Consider the following 20,250-nt stretch of genomic DNA (forward strand, 5'->3'; position numbering starts at 1 on the left):
CAGACTGCTCCTTCCTATTCTCCTTTGCTGCCTCACTCTGCTATTTAATTGATGCTGCCCTCAACATTCAGGTGTCTGGAAAAAAGCATGATTTTTTGCTATGAGATCTGAGTAGGAATTCTAGCTCTTCTACTTACCAAATTGAGTTCCTAAGTTACTTAACTCACTGAGCCTCCACACGCCATATTCCATACTCTAAACTGTGGAAAGGTTGAATTACCTGTCATGGCTCAGTGGACATGAATCTGACTAGCATCCATGAGGACTCAGGTTCGATCCCTGGCCTCCATCAGTGGGTTGAGGATCCAGCATTGCTGTGAGCTGTGGTGTAGTTTGCAGATGTGACTCAGATCCCGTGTTGCTGTGGCTGTGGTATAGGCCAGCAGCGACAGCTCTGATTCAACCCCTAGCCTGGGAACCTCCATGGGCCTAGGGAGTGGCCCTAAAAAGACCAAAAAAAAAAAAAAAAAAAAAATTAAATTAAATTAAAAAAGCCCAAAAAACTGCGGAAAGGTGACTCCTCTCCTGGATAACCACCCTAAATGGAGCCATGGTACACTTAACTTGCATTTCCTACTGGGCTAATGGAGTAGTAGGCATAAACTGGATCCCAGGCCTGGAAACTCATTTCATAGCTTTAAGAAGTCAAAACTGGAGTTCCTGCTGTTGTGCAGTGGGTTAATGACCAGGCTTGTCTCTGGTTGCTGCTTTGATCCCCGACCCAGTGTAGTGGGTTAAAGGATTCTGCATTGCCGCAAGTGTGGCATAGGTCGTGGCCGTGGCTCCAATTCAGTCCCTAGCCAGAGGGTTTCCATATGCCACAGGTGTAGCTGAGAAAAAGAATGTCAAAACTCAAAACAAAGAATATGCTCTTAGAAATATTTATTAACCATATAAAGCTTAACAATATGAACTATGATATAAATGTTCCTTTGAGGCATTTTTCTTCATGGGCTGGACTGGCCGAGGTTTCTTAGACTCTTAGTTTAATGAAGTTTGGACAGAACATGCCATCTTTTCCTGGTAACTCTTCCTAGAGCATACATAGATAATTTCCTTACTCCAGAGACCTTTCAACTGCATTGAAAATTAGGGTCATCTGCCACAAAGAAAAAGAAAGTTCAATGATGTTCAGATGAATGCCTCTCAAAGTTTTTGAAAGTTAATGTTGGGAGAGGGACAGTTTCAATGAGGTCTTACTCTTCCATATGTATAAAAGTCTACTTGCTGAACTTCTGAGAAATGTCTAACAATACAACCAAGTTTGCAGGAGAAATTTCTAAATCCACTCACTCTGTAATGCCAATCAGTTTCAGTGATGCTTTTTACAGTTATACAAATGCCTTCAAAATACTGAGGCAGTTTCCTCCAAATTCCTAGGTCCAGGCTTCGCTTATGATTATCACAATATCCAAAACACTTCCAAAATTCTTTTTTAATCCATCGTCTTTGTTGACTGCTTTAATTGGCCTTTAAAATTTTCACAAATAAAAACACCTTAAGGATGCCATCACTTATTTGACTTGGCTAAAGTCAGTGAGATGCTTTGTGCAGGTGAATTGGGAAGGAAGAAAAGCTAATGTCAGGATACTGCTGCTTAAGAATCAGGAGACATCCTGAAGCATAACACAAATCCAGCTGTTATCAAGTTTTTAAAGTAACATTTCTTGCCCTGGAACAAAGTAGAATGAAAATCAAAGAACTGCCTCTTCATAAAACATTAGCTCATTAATTAAAGGGGAGTGTCTTGGATTCTTGGCAAGATTAAGTTAAAGGTAAGGCAATAGTTTCACTTTGTAGGCAACTGCAGTATTGTGATTCTTCCTACCCAACTGCAGTCAATATTTTAAAATTTTCTTCCTTACTAAAATTGGCTTTCAAAAAAGTAGTTTTTATCAATGTCAAATATCTGTCCCAAACATTAATAGGTCTTTGCATTTTAATAAATTTTTCTGGGAAATTCTTCAATGCTTCCCTTTTAGCACTTGCAGCTTTGCCCAACACTGATGTTTTACTAATAAATTCTCATTTGGAAATTTATGAAAATTCTCATACAAAAATTTTTATGAAAAGACAAAAACTGTTCAACATGAAGTATTCCCATCTAATGAAATACTATCCCCTTTTTTCCATCCATAGTGGCCTAGTTTGGGCCCTCCATACTTTTAACTTTAATCTAGTACTGCAATGGCTTTGAAACTAATCTAAACATAACTCCCGGGATCCATTCTCTAACCTGCCACTAGTATCTTCCCAAAGTATGCAATTGTCCTTTGAGCCATCCCTCCAACACAGCACTTACTATATTTTATTGTCACTGTATGTTTACATGAGTCTCCTTTATTTTATCCCGAGACTATTTTTAATAGTAAAGACTATTTCTTTGGTCTATCAGTTAGCACATAAAAGGCACTTAACATAAGTATTCTATGTTGAATATGAACCCAACTCTCATATCAGCTTTCAGGTAGCTTAAGAATTTCATCTCTGAAAAATAAAAAAATTTTTTTCTACTCAATTGACTATTCTTAAACAATATATGAAGCATTTACTGCAAACTTCATGAAAAACACCTGATTTGTTTTCTTTGAAGCTAGTACACTAGAAAAATTTACCTTAATGACTTGGTGAGTGATGCTAATAAACACCAATTATTATATTTTTTAAGAGCACTGTCCTTAGAGACTGAAATGTATTATCTGCTCCAGCCTATGCAGCTTGTTTAGTTTTGCTGTCTCGGCTATAACAGCTTTTGCTGTATCAGTTTTTCTTTTTTTCTTTTTTTTTTTCAAGGGCAACACTTGTGGCAAGTGGAGGTTCCCAGGCTAGGGGTCTAATTGAAGCTAGAGCTAGCTGCCAGCCTATGCCAGAGCCACAGCAACATCAGATCCGAGCTGCATCTGTGGCCTACACCATAGCTCATGGCAACGCTGGATGCTTAAACCACTGAGAGGGGCCAGGGATCAAACCCGCAACCTCGTGATTCCTAGTCAGATTCGTTTCCGATGTGCCATGATGGGAACTCCTATATTAGCTTTTAAATCCATGTTTGCATCAATTCCTCTTGCACCTCTAAATTATGCTTAACATGCCATGGGCGTAAAAGCTAAAATAATCAAGCTTGTTAGAAATGTTAATAGCAGAAATAGACCCTAATCAAGAGAAACGATGTACCCATGATCAAAAAAGCACAAGAATCTTGCAACATCCATTTTTACTTGCTAAAAGGCCTTCAGTGCTTACTCTGGTTTTAATATACATCAGAAAAAGATGTCATATAGAATTAGCACTGTCGATCACTTAAAATTTGCACTCTTAATGCTAAAATCCAGCCCAGTTTAGTGAGTTTAAACCCTCCCCACTTCAAAGCTTTCTTCTGTGACTCAGTTCAAATTAGAAAGTTAGGAGTCATAGCCATTATACTAACTTAATAATCTAAAGCTATTTTAAACTGCATCTTACATTTCTGCAGATGAAATGAATAAAATGCAATGTGGCAGTTCCTGCTATGGCACAACAGGGTCATGGCTTCTCTGCAGTGCCAGGACACAGGTATGATTCCCATCCAGGCAGAATAAGTTAAAGGATCCAGTGTTGCTACAGCTGTGGCATAGGTCACAACTGTGGCTGAGATCTAATCCCTGGCCTGGGAACTCCATATGCTGTGGGGCTGTCAAAAAAACCAAAGAAAAATAAAAGGCAAAGTGATGTAAAAATACTACTTATAATGACAAAATACATTAAAGGTTGATAGGTAAATTTTTCTTAAATCTCAAAATGTAACTAATGTGGACTAAATCATTGCTTCAGGAGTTTCCTTGTGGTACTGGGTTAAGGATCTGGCAGGCTATATTTCTGGCCCAGGAAATTCTACATGCCATGGGTGCAACCAAAAAAAAAAAAAAAAAAAAACCCAAAAAACCCCCAATGTTTCATATTCTATCAAAAATGTGCCCTCTGCTTTTAGTACTTTAGATACATACATCATACTCTATATTTTATTTTAGTTTTGGCTGCTCCTGCCAACATGTGGAAGTTCCTAGGCTAGGGATTGAAGCTATGCCACAGCAGCGACCCAAGCTCCTACAGTGACAACACAAAATCCTCAACCTATTGAGCTACAAGAGAACCCATATATTTACATTTTAAAATGCAGTGATAATGGAGATAAAATAGAAAAACAGGCACCACAAAAATTTAGACAATTAAGATAAGCTCAGAGTGACTTTTAATATGCCAATCAATGTTAATAAAACACAAGTCAAACAGACAAGTGCAAACGTTTTAAACCAAAATTAATAGGAAAACAGACAAATTTTTTTTTTGCAACATCTGTTAGCCAGTATTATTAGTCAAATGGCTAATCACAGATAAAATATATTTTGTGAAAAGCTTGGAATAGTCAGAAGTCATTCTGGCATTTCAAACAGCTATGTACAGTATCACCAAGATTAGTTTATATACACAAACATTGAAGAGAAACCAGGCAAAACATTTAAAAACAGACTAACAATACAATCAAGTACAAAACTTGGGTGGAGGGAGAAAACATTTTTTTTAAAAGAGTCAAGGGAGGATATTATCAGGAAAAATTACAAAACCAGGAATAATTATACTACATCAATACAGCATTCCAAAGGGGGAGGGAGGTGCATTTCTCCAATGCACTAGCTTCAAAGTTCAAAGAAAAAAAAGGCAAATAGCCGCTTTTCAAGAGCAGCTATACATTTCACATAATTGTTTTAAAAAGAGAGCCTATTAACAACAATGATTGTTTAATGCTACAATTTTACAGCAAAGACAAAACTAAAATAGCAGCAAATTCACAAGGCAATACTTCCACAGAATTCTCATTCCATGGTTCAGGAAATGCCTAAAAAGTGCTCCCAGTTGGATATACAAGTATAATTCACAATTAAAAAAAAGAAATATAAGATTGACACACAGGTACATTGAAGGCTGAGGAGTACTGAGTCTCTTACACTTCCCTTTTCAAAGGGAAAATATGTTTGTAACAAAGCCCTTGCATCCTTTTTACAGGTCACTACAGGGAAAGATACCTTTTACTACAATGCAATAGCGAACTATAAGCAGCACACCACCACAGTGGTTAAACCCTGGAAAGGCTGGTGTAACATCCGACAGTGACTGACATCCTACAGAAGACAGACTGGTAAGACTAGATGAAAGCCTGATACAGCACTGGTCAAAATACAGTTTTCAACTGTAACTCACAAGTACAAGTCCTAAAAGGTTTCTCAGTAAAACTACTGACACCGATTGAGAAAGTAATTTGCAAACTGGATTTTAGCAGTGATTTCAACCTAGCTTCCTCTTGTCACAGTTTCTGGGGGAGGTGGGAAATGAGTAGTTCAGTATATGGTAAGGCTGACAGAGCGGTTCATTTTCTTTCCAATAAGTCGAGATGTTCTATTACTCTGGGTGGTGGACCTGGTGGCCATCCGGTCAGTGAAGAGTGCCCTTTCCTCAGCTGCAGCTTTTGCCATCTGGGCTTTCTTGAGTTCTCTAAGAACATAAAAATAGAAAACAAGACTTTTTACCTACTGTATTAATCCTGGGAAGGGGTCCTAAAGAGACAAATAAAAGCGACATTATCAGTTGAGAGATCTTTGCATGCTATCATTACTCTAAGATGTAACCCAAGAAAGAAAAAATACAGCATGAAACTTTAGCTTCTGCTCAAACAAATTTATGAAATTATTTTATTGTATACTTTCAGGATTAAAATACCATAAACACTTGAACATAAGTAATAAAGATGCTAGTAATGACTTTGGGTCTTAATAAAAAATGATTTCAAATAGAACTCTAACTCCTATTGTGAAAATATCTACATAATAGAGACAAGGGAGTTCCCTGGTGGCCTAGCAGGTTAAGGATCCAGGATTGTCACTGCTGTGCTGTGGGTTTGATCTCTAGCTCTGGAGCTTCTGTATGCTGTGGGCATGACCAAAAGAAAAAAAAAAAGACAACGGAAAATTCTACTTCTTTATATAAATTACGATGGCTATCAAACTAAAAACAAATAAATCTTTAAATATTTCAAGTAGGTTTTATTAGGTTAGAATCAAAATGGTAGCAAAAAAGCAAATGAATTAGAATTATCATTGCAATCAATTTTAAAAAAATATCAGGAGTTCCCGTCGTGGCGCAGTGGTTAACGAATCCGACTAGGAACCATGAGGTTGCGGGTTGGATCCCTGCCCTTGCTCAGTGGGTTAACGATCTGGCGTTGCCGTGAGCTGTGGTGTAGGTTGCAGACGCGGCTCGGATCCCGCCTTGCTGTGGCTCTGGCGTAGGCTGGTGGCTACAGCTCCGATTCAACCCCTAGCCTGGGAACCTCCATATGCCGCGGGAGCGGCCCAAGAAATAGCAACAACAACAACAATAGCAACAACAACAACAAAAGACAAAAAAGACAAAAAAAAAAAAAAAAAAAAAAATATATATATATATATCAAAGGTCATTCAGATCAAATATGAGAATCATGTACTAACCTAACTGACATTATTAAAATATCATAAAAATAAGTAGAATAGAATGTTCCCAGGAAAATGCTAATATTCAATAAGAGTTTGGAAGGAAAAAAGTAATAGCTGCTCATTTTGCCTTGTGCTGCAATATGAGGCTTTGGGATTATCATCACTTGCAAATATATGCTAGTCTTAAAATTTTTTAAGCCCATAATTTCGAAGTTTAGAAGCAATGCAAATTTATAGGTCAAATACCAATATAAGGCATTAAGTCCCCAAACTTTAACTATGTAACATGCCAAGCCAGTGTATACTTTCCTAATGGAAAACCGCAATCATTACTCATTAAAATTTGAGAATAAAAAAAAGAAAGTAAAACCAAAACAAACAAAAACCCCTCACTTACTTCTGCAAAAGTGAGTTTTTGAACTTTTCAGCATTCAATTCTATTCGTAATTGTTCTGCACTCTTCCTAGAAGCAGATAGCAATACTGAATGCTTTACCAGTGCCATTGCTGAAGGTCTTCTCTCTGGATCTGGATGAATCATAACCTTAAAAAGAGAGGTAAAATTAAGGTAAAGATATGCAATTTAATAACACTGAATTGTGTCAATAAAGTTCTTCCTATATAAAACGCTCACTTTTAGCAACTCTGTAAATTCTTGAGAAAGCACTTGTGGAATCCGAGGTAATCTCCCCTGCCTGATTTCATGCCATTGGTCTCCATTTCTGGGAAGAGGCTCAGCACCAGCAGCACATACCACTGTGAGGGCAAGGGCAAAAATATCCGCTTTTGGTAGATGAGTATAGTTCTGTAAAATTAAAAAAAATGTTTAAGGGAATATAAAAGTGTCTGAAATAAAGTAAGATTATACCTTAGTGATGATCTAGGTGAGAAGACTAAATTAAAATGTCCAATGTCACATTTAAGTTTAGGACCTATTCAGAGAACAAGCTAAATTTGAAGAGATAGTTATTTTTTTAAATTGCAAAGTAATATATACTCTGGGATGGGATGGTAAATACATTCCTAAAAGTACTTAAGATTTCTAAAAGGCTTCCTCTTTACCACTAGCCCAATTCAACTCTCAGAAGAAACTCCTATTCTTCTGGGGCATTTATATGAAAATACAGAACACACATACATCAGAGTCAGAAATATGCGTAAACATATAAGACACAAATATATACATAAAAAAACATTTATTCTACTTGTCCTATTTGTATTCAAAACCCTTACCAAGAAATATTTTGTTAACACTTTTTATTTGTATATGAATATTTCTATAGGAGAGACTCCTAGAAATGGAAATTCTGGGTAAAAGAGTACATGATTTTAAAATGTTGATAGACCCTAGCACTTTGATCTCCTAAAAGGCAATGCCATTTTATTTATTTAATTTTATTTTTTGTCTTTTTAGGGCCGCCACTTGCAACACATGGAAGTTTCCGGGCTAGAGGCTGAATCAGAGTTGCAGCTGCCAGTCTACACCACAGCCACAGCTATGCCAAATCTGAGCTGCATCTGTGACCTACACCACATTGCTCACAACAATGCCAGATCATTAACACACTGCGAGAGGCCAGGGATTGAACCTGCATCCTCATGGATACCAGCTGGATTTGATACCACCAAGCCACAATGGGAAGTCCCGGCAATGCCATATTAAAGTTTCACAAGTAGTGTTTGGAAACTTCTCTTTTACCACAGCTCCAACCAACTATTGAATATTATAAATCTTTGCCTGTACTGACTTTTGCTAGATTAAATACCCCCACAGCTAACAGTTTAGACTTTGTATTTTGTATTACCTTTTTACTAGTTATTAGCTTAAAATTTCAGTGTATCTGCATTTAGTCTTCTATAAACTGGTAAGTGCTACAAAGCAAATGGCTTAAAGAACAAAAACTACCTCCTGCAAAACTTCATTTGCAAGAAAACGGCTATCACCCTCTTCAACTTGTGGACTAGAGATTCTTGTTACATGCCCAAGGTCACCTAGAAGTATTAAAAAAAAAAAACAACAAAAAACGGTCAAGAGTTAAAACAGCCTCTCCTTTATTTTAAGAAAATAATCTGGTTATCTTTCCTTCTTACCTATTTTAAACATAACTTTGTTGGATGCCCAGTCATCTTCATCTCCTTCTTCAGAGGCAGCATTTGGGATTGAAGTTCGAGATATGAAAATATTACCTGTCAAGGAGTTATTTAGTTAAACCACATTAAAAATGGTAGAACCAAAGTCACAAAGACATACAACAGAATCATCAAGAAAGACTTTAAGAAGTTCTCCTGTGGTGCAGCTGGTTGAGGATCCAGTGTTGTCACTGCAATGGCTTGGGCTGGTGCTATGGTGTGGGTTTCATTCCTAGCATGGGAACTCTTGTATGCTTTGGGTTAGGCTAAAAAAAAAAAAAAAACCCAGAAACAAAAACCCACTACAGAAAACTTTTAAATGCATAGATGTTCATGTGCTCTACACTAAACCCAGTGAGAATGAGAATCTCAGGGGATAAGAACTGGGCTATATTTTCTGGCAGTGTATTTTTTGGCATAGCACTGATCCTTGAAGAAACCACTGCATCAGAACCTTGTCAGCTACACATTGATCTTTAGCAGTTTTAATTACTTAGAAATAATACAATAGGCAATTTACATACTAATTTGTGATGCTGTCAAAGCATAAATTTTAATCTAATGCTACAAGGCTCATGTGAAAAGAACAAGTCATGGTGCTAATGAGTTTGCAACCCTTTTTATACATTTATAATCAAGATACATGTGTCATTCTGCCTCTTTTCTGGGTTATACAGTAACAATTTTATTATTTATTTACTTATTTTTTCAGCCACCCTTGTGGCATATGGAAGTTCCTAAGCTATGCGTCAAATCTAAAGAAGCTAATGCCTACACCACAACCACGGACAACAGTGGATCCAAACCGCATTTGCCACCTATGCTGCAGCTAGCAGTAACACTTCATCCTTAACCCACTGAGCAAGGCCAGGGAATGAATCCTAATTCTCACAGAGGCTGTGTTGGGTCCTTAACCTACTGAGCCACAATGGAAACTCCCTATACAGTAACAATTTTATTATTTCTTTTACAGACCAGAAATACCACCAGGTTTGTATAGTTAGTACCAAAGTTTTTGAAACATTTTAACATTTCTCATTTTATTCTAATAACCCTGTTTGCAGGACCAACATTAGTTTGTAATTATGGCTCTACAGCCCAGTATAAGAGGGGCTTTAAACACAGGTTCTTAGTCTTCCTATCAGAGTCCTACTCCAAGGCTATGTGGTTCCCATAAAACAAAGAAAATTTTTCCAGTTTTTAATAAAAATGAGTTACTATTCAAATCTTTTGGGATAACGAGGGAAGAGATGATGGGAAATAAAACAATACTAACAAGTAGACTAAAAAGTCTTAAAACTAACAATGAAAAAACAGTAAGATGTATATGTTTTCATATTGCTTTAACAAAGTCATTTATTCTCTATAAGCCTAGACAACACAGGTCAGATAATCTATAATACTTACTAGGCTTTATATCCATGTGAACCAAAGACATTGAATGAATATACCTCAAGCCCCGGCCAACTTGCAAAAGGAGATCTTTCAACTCAGCTTCTGTAAAGTAACTCATTCTTCTGTAGTTTTCACTTATGGCATCAGCTAAACTTCCACCTAGAAACACAAGAACAATCAGCGTTTTCTTCTTCCTGAAACACCTTTCTTCCTTCCACCTTTACTGTATGACCACATGCAACCAAGAAAGTGATATTTAATAGGACCTATTCCCTTCAACCTGCTTGTAAAATCAAATATTTATTTATTCTTTCAATAGGTAATATACCGACATGGGTTCAAAATATAATGCAAAGTCTCTAGGAGTTACCCTTATGGCTCAGTGGTTAACAAATCCAACTAGGAACCATGAGGTTGCAGGTTTGATCCCTGGCCTTGCTCAGTGGGTTAAGGATCCGGCATTGCCATGAGCTGAGGTGTAGGTTGCAGACGAGGCTCGGATCCGGCATTGCTGTGGCTCTGGTGTAGGCCGGTGGCTACAGCTCCGATTAGACCCCTAGCCTGGGAACCTCCATATGCTGTGGGAGTGGCCCTAGAAAAAGCAAAAAGACAAAAAAAAAAAAACAAACACAAAGTCTCTGTCTTTGGTATATACCCCAGCAACCCATCTGGTTCTCTTTCTTAGAGCAAATCAATGTTATCAGTTTCTTACATATTCTTTTCAACTCCTTTTTACACAAACAAAAACATATTCTCATTATCTTAAAGATTGTTCTTTACCAATGTACAAAGCCTCCCCCTTTTTGTGTCTACAGAATTCCACTGTATAGTTGAATGGAAGTACCCCTAATGTCCCCTGATTGATAGACATTTTAAAAGAATTTCCAGGCCTTTAATACTATATACTCTGGTCTCAAGAATGCTCTGTACATTGGTCATTTCACACATATTTAGCATATCTTCCAGAAACAAATTCCTGGGCCAAAGGGTATGTATAATGTAATATACACATGCATATTTTGTATGTGAGGTACTATTTTATCACATATAGAATAGATTTCTGTAGCTGAGAGGGCCATTTCTGTTTAACCCTCTGCAAGAGAGCTTAGGGTTGGTATTCATACCATCAGTGCCAAGACTTGATTGCCTCTGAAAATGCACATAAAATAATACTGCATTAAGTTTTTGATTTCAAAATGGCTAAGACTTAAACTCTGCTAGCATATGCATATGTAAATCTGGGGATTTGGAAGACAAATCTGGGGCAGTTACACACACACACACACACACACACAAGCAGTCCCCCTTAGAGAAAGGCTGTATCAATTCATACTCATATCACTAATGCATAAGAATACCTGTTTTCACAACCCCTGACAACACAGCCTACAAATTTTATAAGTAAAAATCAGTATCTTAGTAATTTTAACTTATACTACTCTTACTATAAGAACATAACCTACTTTTATAGGATCAGTCAAACCAATCAGCTAATCTGTTTATACTTTTAAAAAACTACATTTATACTTTGTAAGTCTTATTAAAAACTTTTTTTAACTTTTTTTATTTTTGGCCATGCCTGTGGAAGTTCCTGGGCCAGGGACTGAACTGACACCACAGCAGTGACCTGAGCCTTTGCAGTGACAGCACTGGATCCCTAACCTGATGTGCTGAAAGAGAACTCATAAAAACTTTATTTTTATACTGTCTCAGAGGAAATGAGGAGTTATGTTTAAAAATAAATAAAATAAACCACTTCTGCTTAAAGCTCAGTTAGAAATAATAAAATCAAAGCCAAAGTAATAAAATCAATGTCAATGATATACTATTAAGAAAAGGAGGTTCTACAATTGGAATAAGACTGAATAACAAAATGTCAAATGTGTTTTAAAGTAAAAATAAATCACACACCTGGATCACCTGGATATCTTAGGCTTAAGCAGGTTTTCCATATTTGTATAAATATCGAACTGCAGGAAAAAGAGGGCTCAAGAAGGGAGGAGGTCAATAAGACTGTCAGACAGATGAACTTGAAGTTCTAGATCAAGTTTACCAAGAAATAATATGGCTGCTTTCTGGAGGTTCTAGCAACTATTGCTGGGCCAGTTCCTTCTATCTTGCTGAAAGGGCAAGAGGGGTGAGAAGAGACCACACATCTGACTATCTCGGGTTCTCCTCCCCTATTCAGCAACATTTTTCTACACTGTTTATCTCGAGTAGAAATTCAGTCTATCACCAAACCAAGAAAAAAGGCTCAAAATGCAAACTGTTTAAGATAAGGAAACTCAGTTAAGATAACATCCAAATGAACGATAACAGAACCCTTTCCTGTGAAACTGTAAAAAGGATTAAAGATCAGGCCTATTAGGACATTTAAGGGTTTCTGTGGAGAGAGAATGGTGGAAAAGGGAAACAAAAGAAGAGCTTACAAATGCATCTAGATAGCATCATATCCTTTCGCCTAAGCAAAATAAACAAACACATTAAGAGGCAGCCCTGTTCTACACAGGTCTATTTATTTTTTTAAGATCTATATTCCTTAAGTGTTTTATACTGCTCCAAAATAATAAACTATTTCAAAAGATTATTTTGTTATCTAACTTTATTGAATAAGATCTTTGTAATGCGAGAGGGTAACAAGATGGCTCATTCTCTCCCCACCAACTCATAGGTCTGAGTTTTCTCAAAATCATCTGAATGACACAACCATGAATTTGGTTTGTTGTTACAAATTTGTGATCCCTGAACTATGGCTGAAATACTTGGTAAGAGTCAGCCACATCAATAAGGTTAGAGGGAGGGAGTTCCTGTTGTGGCTCAGTGGTAAGGAACACAACTAGTATCCATGAGGGTGCGGGTTCAATCCCTGTCCCTGCTCAGTGGTGCAGATCACAGATGTGGCTCAGATCTGATGTTGCTGCTGCTGTGGCTGTGGTGTAGGCCGGCAGCTGTAGCTCCGATTTGAACCATAGCCTGGGAACTTCCATATGCCGTGGGTGAGGCCCTAAAAAGACAAAAAGAAAAGAAAGAAGGAAAAAAGGTGAGAGGGAGAAAGAAACTAAAAGGAGACGACATCTAGTAAATATGGAGGGGAGAAGGTATTATGGTCAAGTTGTACTACAGTAAATGCAATAACTAAAAAAACGGAGGTTAAGAAATAGAATAGTCCATAAGGTCATGGGTGATAGCTACATAAATGTTTTAATGGTAAGAATAGAAACATTTCAAGAGATGTGTGAAACAAACTAGCAGCAACACCGTATTCTGAGCACTTCTTCCAAGTATAGAGAATAAAATGACAACTCAATGGAAATAAAGAAATGGATCTTTTACTTCTGTTTTGTTCACTGTTTTCAAATACAGATAAACCTTAATCTACTACCTATACCACTTACCTATTCACAAGCTATGAAATAGCTGGTCTTGTTTAAGAAAAAAGTAAATATCAACAAAAATAATCTTTGCCCCTCAAGTGTTCATTAAATCTAAATTTGATAATATTCACCAAAGATACACAGAAATAGAAATCCATCATATAAATATATATTTGGGTATGTAATAACAGATGTCTGTAAGAATCAGAATTGAGAGTAGGACATTGGTAAAGGTTTAATGAAAAAGAAAGTACCCATGTTGATTGCTGAAGGACTTGCTAAAATTCAAAGTTATACAAAGATCCAAAGTTAGACCTCTATAGATGCATGTTTTGAGGGGGATGGGGGGAAGAAGGCATAGCTAAGGAACTGAAACAGCATAACTCCTATACTATAAAGACATTTCTATGGATTCTGGTGTTAAACTAGGTTGGATAGATGGGAGTTGGGAGCAAGACTGAAAAAATGGCTGATTTTCTATCAGTGGAAGGTCCCTGTCATTTTATGAGTAACCAATATCAGTTTAAGAATCACACAAAATGAAATGGAAAAGGAAGGCTAAATGCAGGGAGCCTGTGTTATTAACTACTATATCCCACACACACTATGTAAAGTGCTAGGAATACCAAGTATATACAAGGTTGCTGTCCTCTCAAGAAGATAAGTTTAATTTGAGTTACAGGCACATAAGTAATATGAACAGTTCTACTATCCAGGCAGAAGGAACCAGGTTTTCCATCTTAACTTCCACGTAATGATTACTTGCAATTGAAATTCATGTTAGGCTTCTGATCTTTAATTTACAAGAGTTATAAAAGACATAGAGCATTTGAGCAAGACTTTAGGTGACAATAAATATCTCTTCGGTATTCATTTTCTCCAGCTTACAAGTTTACAGGGAACCATTACATTACTCACCATTACAATATTCATTCTGTATAAGCATATGATCATCTTCTGCCCAGGCAGAGAAATATCGAACTACATGAGAATGTTGTCCAAGCACTGCATGAGCATATACTTCTCTCAAAGCGTTCTGCCTAGGAGAAATTTGAGATTAACAGGATGGTAAATCATTTTTATTCAAGACTAAACTGATTTAACTGATAATTCATAAAAGAATCTTGACTTCTGCATCTATCATTATGCCAAAGGATAACTTGCTTAAGACAGAGGAGGTTAAGACTCTACCAGATTTTTTCAGACTTCCATTAAGAAGACTCTGAGAAAGAAGGAACCTTCCTGGCCCTAGGATTCAGGAAAACTGAAACTCCCAATTTACTGTGAATTCATGGATGACACCAGAAATAAGAAACTTAAATTTGGCTCCAAAATCAAACTCTTTATATCTACAAGTCTAATAAGAACTAATGCACAAAATGGATCTGATTAAATCATTATAACTTCTCAAATGTTAGAGAATAAATTAAGTGCTTGACGACCTAAAACTTTAATATTTGTAACACCATACTGAACAAAAAAGCAAAAGACAAAAATATTTAACACATACTCGTCAACAGAGCCAGCCAATGGCTTTTTTGATCGCTTAATGGCATAAATGCATCCATCCAGCCTCTTCACACATTTAAAAACAGAACCAAATTCTCCAGAGCCAATCTTCTCTAGCTCATGAAATTCTGTTGTATACCGTGACTTCATATTGCTTTCAGTAATTGTAATTCTCTGTAATAAAAAATATATCCATGTGCACAAAAGCATGAAAATGATTTTTTTCACTGTGTGTGAAATTTAAAAATCATTGTATCTTGTTTTAATGCTTACTTAATATGCATATATGGTAGCTTGTTAAGAAGTAGAAAATCAAGTTTCAAAAACAATAAAAAGGAAAAAGCTATTTACTTTAGCAGGTCTGGTTTCATCTTCAAACTCATAATCACTGGCTTCCATGTCTTCACCACAGGAACTGAAAAATAATTATTTTTTCCATCAACCTATCTGATGAATATATCGACTAGAGATCCAAAACTATCTGATATAGTGAAATTAAATTTTAATAAATGAAAACAAAAGAAAGCATTTAATTCTGTAATCACAAGAATACAGCTCAGCTGATGTAAACGTTGTTCTTGCTAAGATACGCCAAGACCACTACACGTCAAAATTAAAGCCTTTCTAAGTCAACTCTCTGCCTGCCTCACTTTCACACCAGTAGATTTCTAGACTCTATCTAGGCTTTTTTATTCCTTTCTTTTCCACGTCACTCCTTTCCCACAGCTGATGACTTCCCACCATTCTCTCTTTAGAATCGCTGGTAGTAGAGAAGTGCATAAACTTCCAAGTCATTCAGTTGAAATTAAATTTTGATAAGTATACCAAACCAATCTTGGGTGGGTGAGGAACCAAACTGTTCAATAATAAATAACTTACTCGTTCCAGTATGTTCTCTTTCTTCTACGACACTGTCCTGAGGAATGAAGCAACACCGAATCTGGAGTAAAAGGATTAATATTCACTTGTGGAGTCTGTCGAACATCAAATTCCCTTTTTCCTGATTTTTCTGTATCCATGAATAGAGAACCACCACGGAGTTTAACAGAGTTGGAATCAATTCCTCGAGCTTTAGAGAGCAAACTCTAGGAGAGGAAAAAAAAATGTTTAGGACCCAAGTGCTACAGAGGCCTTCTCAACCTAACTTTCAAAACGCCTTTCACATGGCCGAATGTGTAGGTCAAAGCAACACACGAGCCTCTGTTATCTTTCAAGCAAAATAAACAGTGGTTAACTTAGGAGTTTGAAGCTCGATACTAACCACCTTTTCTGAAAAGGCCAAGTAAAATAGGTCTCTAACCCTAAAAAGAACATGAACGCAGACCAAAATTAAGTTCATTCTGGAGGCTAAAAGTTAACAAATCCTTTCAATCCATCTAAAAATGGAAAGCAGTCAGGGAGCCCCATAAAAGCTCCCCTCCCCCATCCAAGTAAGGCTTCGAGAGCCACCTCAATAGGACTCCTCCCCTCACTTCCAGAGGGATCTTGCCTTGGGCAAGTCGGCTAATAAACAGTAAGGCACAATAGCACACATCTTCCAGAGGTTTATGACTAACGGTACTGAAAGCTGACTCACTTAGGTACTTTTTCCACATCAATCTCATAAATGCCATACTTGTCTTAATTTCGGGAAGTGTCCGTTTTAAAACCTGCTGTTACTTTTACAGTTCTCACTTGTCAATAGCCAAACAGGTACTGAATACCTATTTCTTTAAGATACCTTATCGATCATAGGAAAGCCTGAGGGTCCAGGCAACAACACCAACGCTGGTTTTTAACAGTTGGATGTTCCTAATCAGGACACTTAGGGTAACCAAACTTGGGCAGTCCAAACTCGAGAGTATAAAGAAACGCTTACCCAATAAATATTCTGTCCGTAAGGAGGCTTAAAGGCTACCCTGAGTTATTTACGAGTCTTTAAGACTGTAAAGGCTTGAAAGCCAGCCTTTTCTCCCAAGTCGAAGTGCAGTCTCCCTCCGTATCTCAAACTTTCCCCCATAAGACCACCTGACACAAAACGATAAGCGCATGATTTTTTTTTTTTTTTCAACCGAACTCCTGCGTGCGCCGCCCAAATTACAGGACCGATCACTGCGTTTAAAAGGCACCAGATGGCTGCGGCGCTCGGGAGTGTCAGGTGGCCGGGCCAGCACCACTCGAGCATCCTTCCAAACCACGTTATCGGTGCTACACTCCCGGCTGCCGTGCTCGGGGCGGCCCCGACTGCGGGCGTTAAATCGTCAGCCACCTGGACGGCGCCGATCAGCCCTTTGAAAGATGAAGAAGTTCCAGACGAGGGCCATTGTTCAGTTACATAATCTTTAACGGACAACTGCTGGGCAGGGCCCCAAAGAGGGGCTGCCAACTTTTTTGTTGCGGCGCAGGAGAGAGAGCGGGGGTGCGGCCAGGCGGTTATGTAACTGAACCCGGGCAGCGCCGCGCTCGGCTCCCAGCGCCGCGGCCTTTTTAAAAGGCTGGGCCGGCAAGGGCTCGGGCTGCTCGGGCCGCCGCGTCCTCTCACCTTGGGGGTATGCGGCGTGTCGAAAAGCCGCAGCTTGCGGAAGGTCTTGTGCGGCGGGGTGCCCGGGTGGTCGGGCAGCGGCGAGCAGGGCCCCTCGGCCGCCCTGCGCGTCGCGCAGCCCCGCGGGGACGCATCCCCCGGGCCGCCACAGCGCACGGGCGAGAACGAGCTGCCCAGAAAGTAGGCGGCCGCCGGGGACTTGACCGGCGACGAAGAGCCGAAGCCCTCCTCCTCCCATGAGTCGCCCTCGGCCCCGCCGCCCGCCGCGTCGGCGCCGGAGCAGGCGCCCCGCAGCAGCAGGTCCTCCTCCAGCTCCCCGGGGCTGCCGGGGGCCGGGCCGGGCGAGCGGCGGCGCTCGGGCCCGGCCTCTGTGGGGCTCCGCGCAGGCGGCAGCGGCGAGTCGGGCTCCTGAAAGGCCGAGTCCTCCCCTGTGCTGTGGCCGCTGCCTTCTTCCTCCTCTTCTTCCTCCTCCTCCTCACAGTCGCTGCAGGGCGAGAAGATCAGTTTCTGCCGCAAGGTGCAGGAGGCCCCAGCGCGGCGGGGCGGCGGCGGCTGCTGCCGGCTCAGGAAGCTCATCGCGCCCCTAGGGCCGGGGCGAAGGACCGGAGAATCGGGGCCCGCGGAGTCCAGGACACTGCCGGCCCAGGGGGCGGGTCCGCCACGTGCGACTGGGCGCGCCTAGCGGCTTCGGCGGCGGGCCTGCGCGGCGGCGGCGGCGGCCTGCGGCTCCGGGACGCTCGGGACGGCGGATGGTGGGGGCGGCAGCGGCGCGAACTGTCCGGCAGCGGAGGGGCGGCCCGGGCGCCGAGGCTGGGGTCTCCGCAGGTCCAGCCACAGGTTCGGGCTCCGCGGCTTCCCGCGACCGTTAACCACGTGAGTGCCCAGCCCACCAATCCCCGCCCAGCTCAGGGTTTGAAAAAAATGGAGGGCGCGACGTACCCCGCGGGGGAGGGATCGGCTACGCGATTTTGGCGCGAACTCGCTGGCTCCGCCCACCCTGCTCGGCGCCCAGCCAGGCCTGGGCGGGCGTGGCGCCGCGGGCCTATGAGCGAGCGGGATCACTCGAGCCGCGGGTCCGGAGCCGCCCGGACCGGGCCAAGGTGGAGCCGAGGCCGCCCTCTGGGTGGGACCAAGGGTGAGGGCTTGGCTAGGCTGATCCCAGCGCGGCCCTGGACGCGTTCGCCGCCCGCAAGGCTTCCGCGAGTCTGGAATCGGACGGGCGGCGAGAGAGCGCCTCTGGGTCCCGGCAAGTCTGGGCGAGCGGGGGACTGCAGTGGCCCTCGGGCGCTGTCCCTGGATACCAACCTACTGCCCCGCGTCCCTTTGGTGCCGGCCCCTGAGGCAGTGTGGGCGTGGCTGTGGGAAGTCACGTTCCCGGGTCGAGGTCTCTCAGGACAGTTCTGAACTGTAAACAAATTGGTTAGGGGGACACCAAAGTCAGCAGGAAGGCGGACACTCGAGTTCTCCAGGCGAGGTCACCAGCTGCGGGGCAGCCTCTGAGCCTCAGCTTCCACCCCAGAGTGGCTGATAGGGTCCAGTGTGTCCATAGGGAGTTGAGCGCCCCCAGGCTGTGGTCCCCTCAGATGTCCCGGCTCCCGCAAATTGTCCACAGTAAATAAAGCCGCCCCAAGTTCGGCCGTAAGCACAAAACCGAGCGCCCACCACCAGGCCACGCTGTTTATATTTGTTTGCCAGCTCATGGGCAAGTGTTGGCAAAATAGAATGGCTCAGCTCGCTGCAAACTTCAAAGGGACTTGAGAAAATTTCTCTAGCACCACGTTAAATTGTGATTTACTCCATCCCTTACTGTCACACAGAGAAGATTCCAACAATCTTTTACTTGTCAATAACCCCATAAAGAATATTCTTCCTCCTTGCGTTTTTTTTTTTCCTGTGTTTTATTTTGCCGTTTTTATTCTTTAGGATTGCTGGGTCAAAGATATAAACTGCCACACCGCTCTTCAGAGAGAAAAAAATTACGTTCTCACTAGTATTGGCTTAGAATACACCCTTTGTGAATTCTGGACATCAGTGGATAACATTCGTTAACGTGGGTTTTTTTGTTTGTTTGTTTGTTTGTTTTTTATGGCCACCACATCCATGTAAAACAGAAATTCCATGCTCCAGGTTTTCCATTGCACTGGACCTGCCCAATCTCTGTAACACTCTTTGTTTACTTGTCTGGCTTCTCTCCCAGCCAGGGCTGAGATCAAGTTTTATTTGTCTTGAGAGCTCCAGCAACCAGCAATGTGCCTTAGCCTCAGAGAAGGTGCTTCATCAATGTTTCTGGAATAATTAAATAAAAATATAGTGTTCTGTAAAACAAAAGTGTCCTGCTTCCGCCCACTGAGAATATGGCACAATGTTATGGTTTAACTGCAGCAATGTCCTAACTGAATTTTAAATGATTGTTCTGATGATTTTTAAAATTTCATGCTCTTCTCAGAGTACAGCACTCACTGTACTGAGAGACGGGTTACGCCCACCTGCCCCAGGGCATATCTAATTCAGATTTCCTGTTCCTTCCCTACTCTGTGCTGTTTCTTACTGTAATGTTGCTAGGCAACTTTTGCAGAATCCACAGGCTTGTGGTAATGTTGCAATAACTGAGTAAAAATCTTGCCCCTAGGTATTAGGAGAACAAACCTGTTTATTCCCTTTAGACTGACAATTTAGCAAGTGAAGTCTTTAATGCCACTGTTGTCAGCCCATTCACATTCCTTAGCAGCAAAATAAGCAAGGTTCCTGCTCTGAAGATTTATAATTGATATTCCTAAATCACTCTCTCAAATACTTTTAATATATATAGCACATAAAT

The 20,250-nt window shown here is 40.6% G+C and overlaps 1 protein-coding gene across 8 annotated transcripts; it reads right to left on the reverse strand.

Moving 5' to 3' along the window:
* Positions 1 to 867: 867 nt before the first annotated feature.
* WEE1 (WEE1 G2 checkpoint kinase) lies at positions 868 to 18,261 on the reverse strand. 8 transcript variants are annotated; one of them, XR_014837299.1, is made up of 14 exons: positions 17,433 to 18,036; positions 15,791 to 15,996; positions 15,263 to 15,326; positions 14,913 to 15,085; positions 14,321 to 14,442; positions 10,041 to 10,187; positions 8,595 to 8,690; positions 8,410 to 8,495; positions 7,138 to 7,308; positions 6,902 to 7,047; positions 5,438 to 5,526; positions 2,414 to 2,487; positions 1,294 to 1,672; positions 868 to 1,099 (listed from the first exon to the last, which is right to left on the reverse strand). XR_014837299.1 is itself a non-coding variant. In XM_085012075.1 (12 exons), exons 1-12 carry the CDS (start codon positions 18,006 to 18,008, stop codon positions 1,074 to 1,076), a joined length of 1,902 nt encoding a protein of 633 aa, XP_084868201.1. In that variant the 5' UTR covers positions 18,009 to 18,036; the 3' UTR covers positions 868 to 1,073. The 8 variants fall into 8 exon arrangements, 6 of the variants coding, with proteins under 6 accessions (XP_084868201.1, XP_084868203.1, XP_084868204.1 ...); XR_014837300.1 differs by lacking the exons at positions 2,414 to 2,487; positions 17,433 to 18,036 and adding an exon at positions 16,770 to 16,886; XM_085012075.1 differs by lacking the exons at positions 1,294 to 1,672; positions 2,414 to 2,487.
* Positions 18,262 to 20,250: the final 1,989 nt, after the last annotated feature.

Source organism: Sus scrofa, chromosome 2 (assembly GCF_054392235.1).
Source record: "Sus scrofa isolate SSC_HxYL_T2T_F1_AM1 chromosome 2, Sscrofa_HxYL_maternal_Yorkshire_Landrace_v2.0, whole genome shotgun sequence".
Taxonomy (NCBI): Eukaryota; Metazoa; Chordata; class Mammalia; order Artiodactyla; family Suidae; genus Sus; species Sus scrofa.

Excerpts from the sequence above, each read along its gene's own strand:
- WEE1 (XM_003122982.5), bottom strand. The coding sequence starts at position 18,008 with ATGAGCTTCCTGAGCCGGCAGCAGCCGCCGCCGCCCCGCCGCGCTGGG. Across the intron at positions 7,309-8,409 it reads CAAATGAAGTTTTGCAGGAG|AACTATACTCATCTACCAAA; the intron begins GTAGTTTTTGTT and ends TTAATTTTACAG. Across the intron at positions 5,527-6,901 it reads AAAAACTCACTTTTGCAGAA|AGAACTCAAGAAAGCCCAGA; the intron begins GTAAGTGAGGGG and ends TTATGTTCTTAG.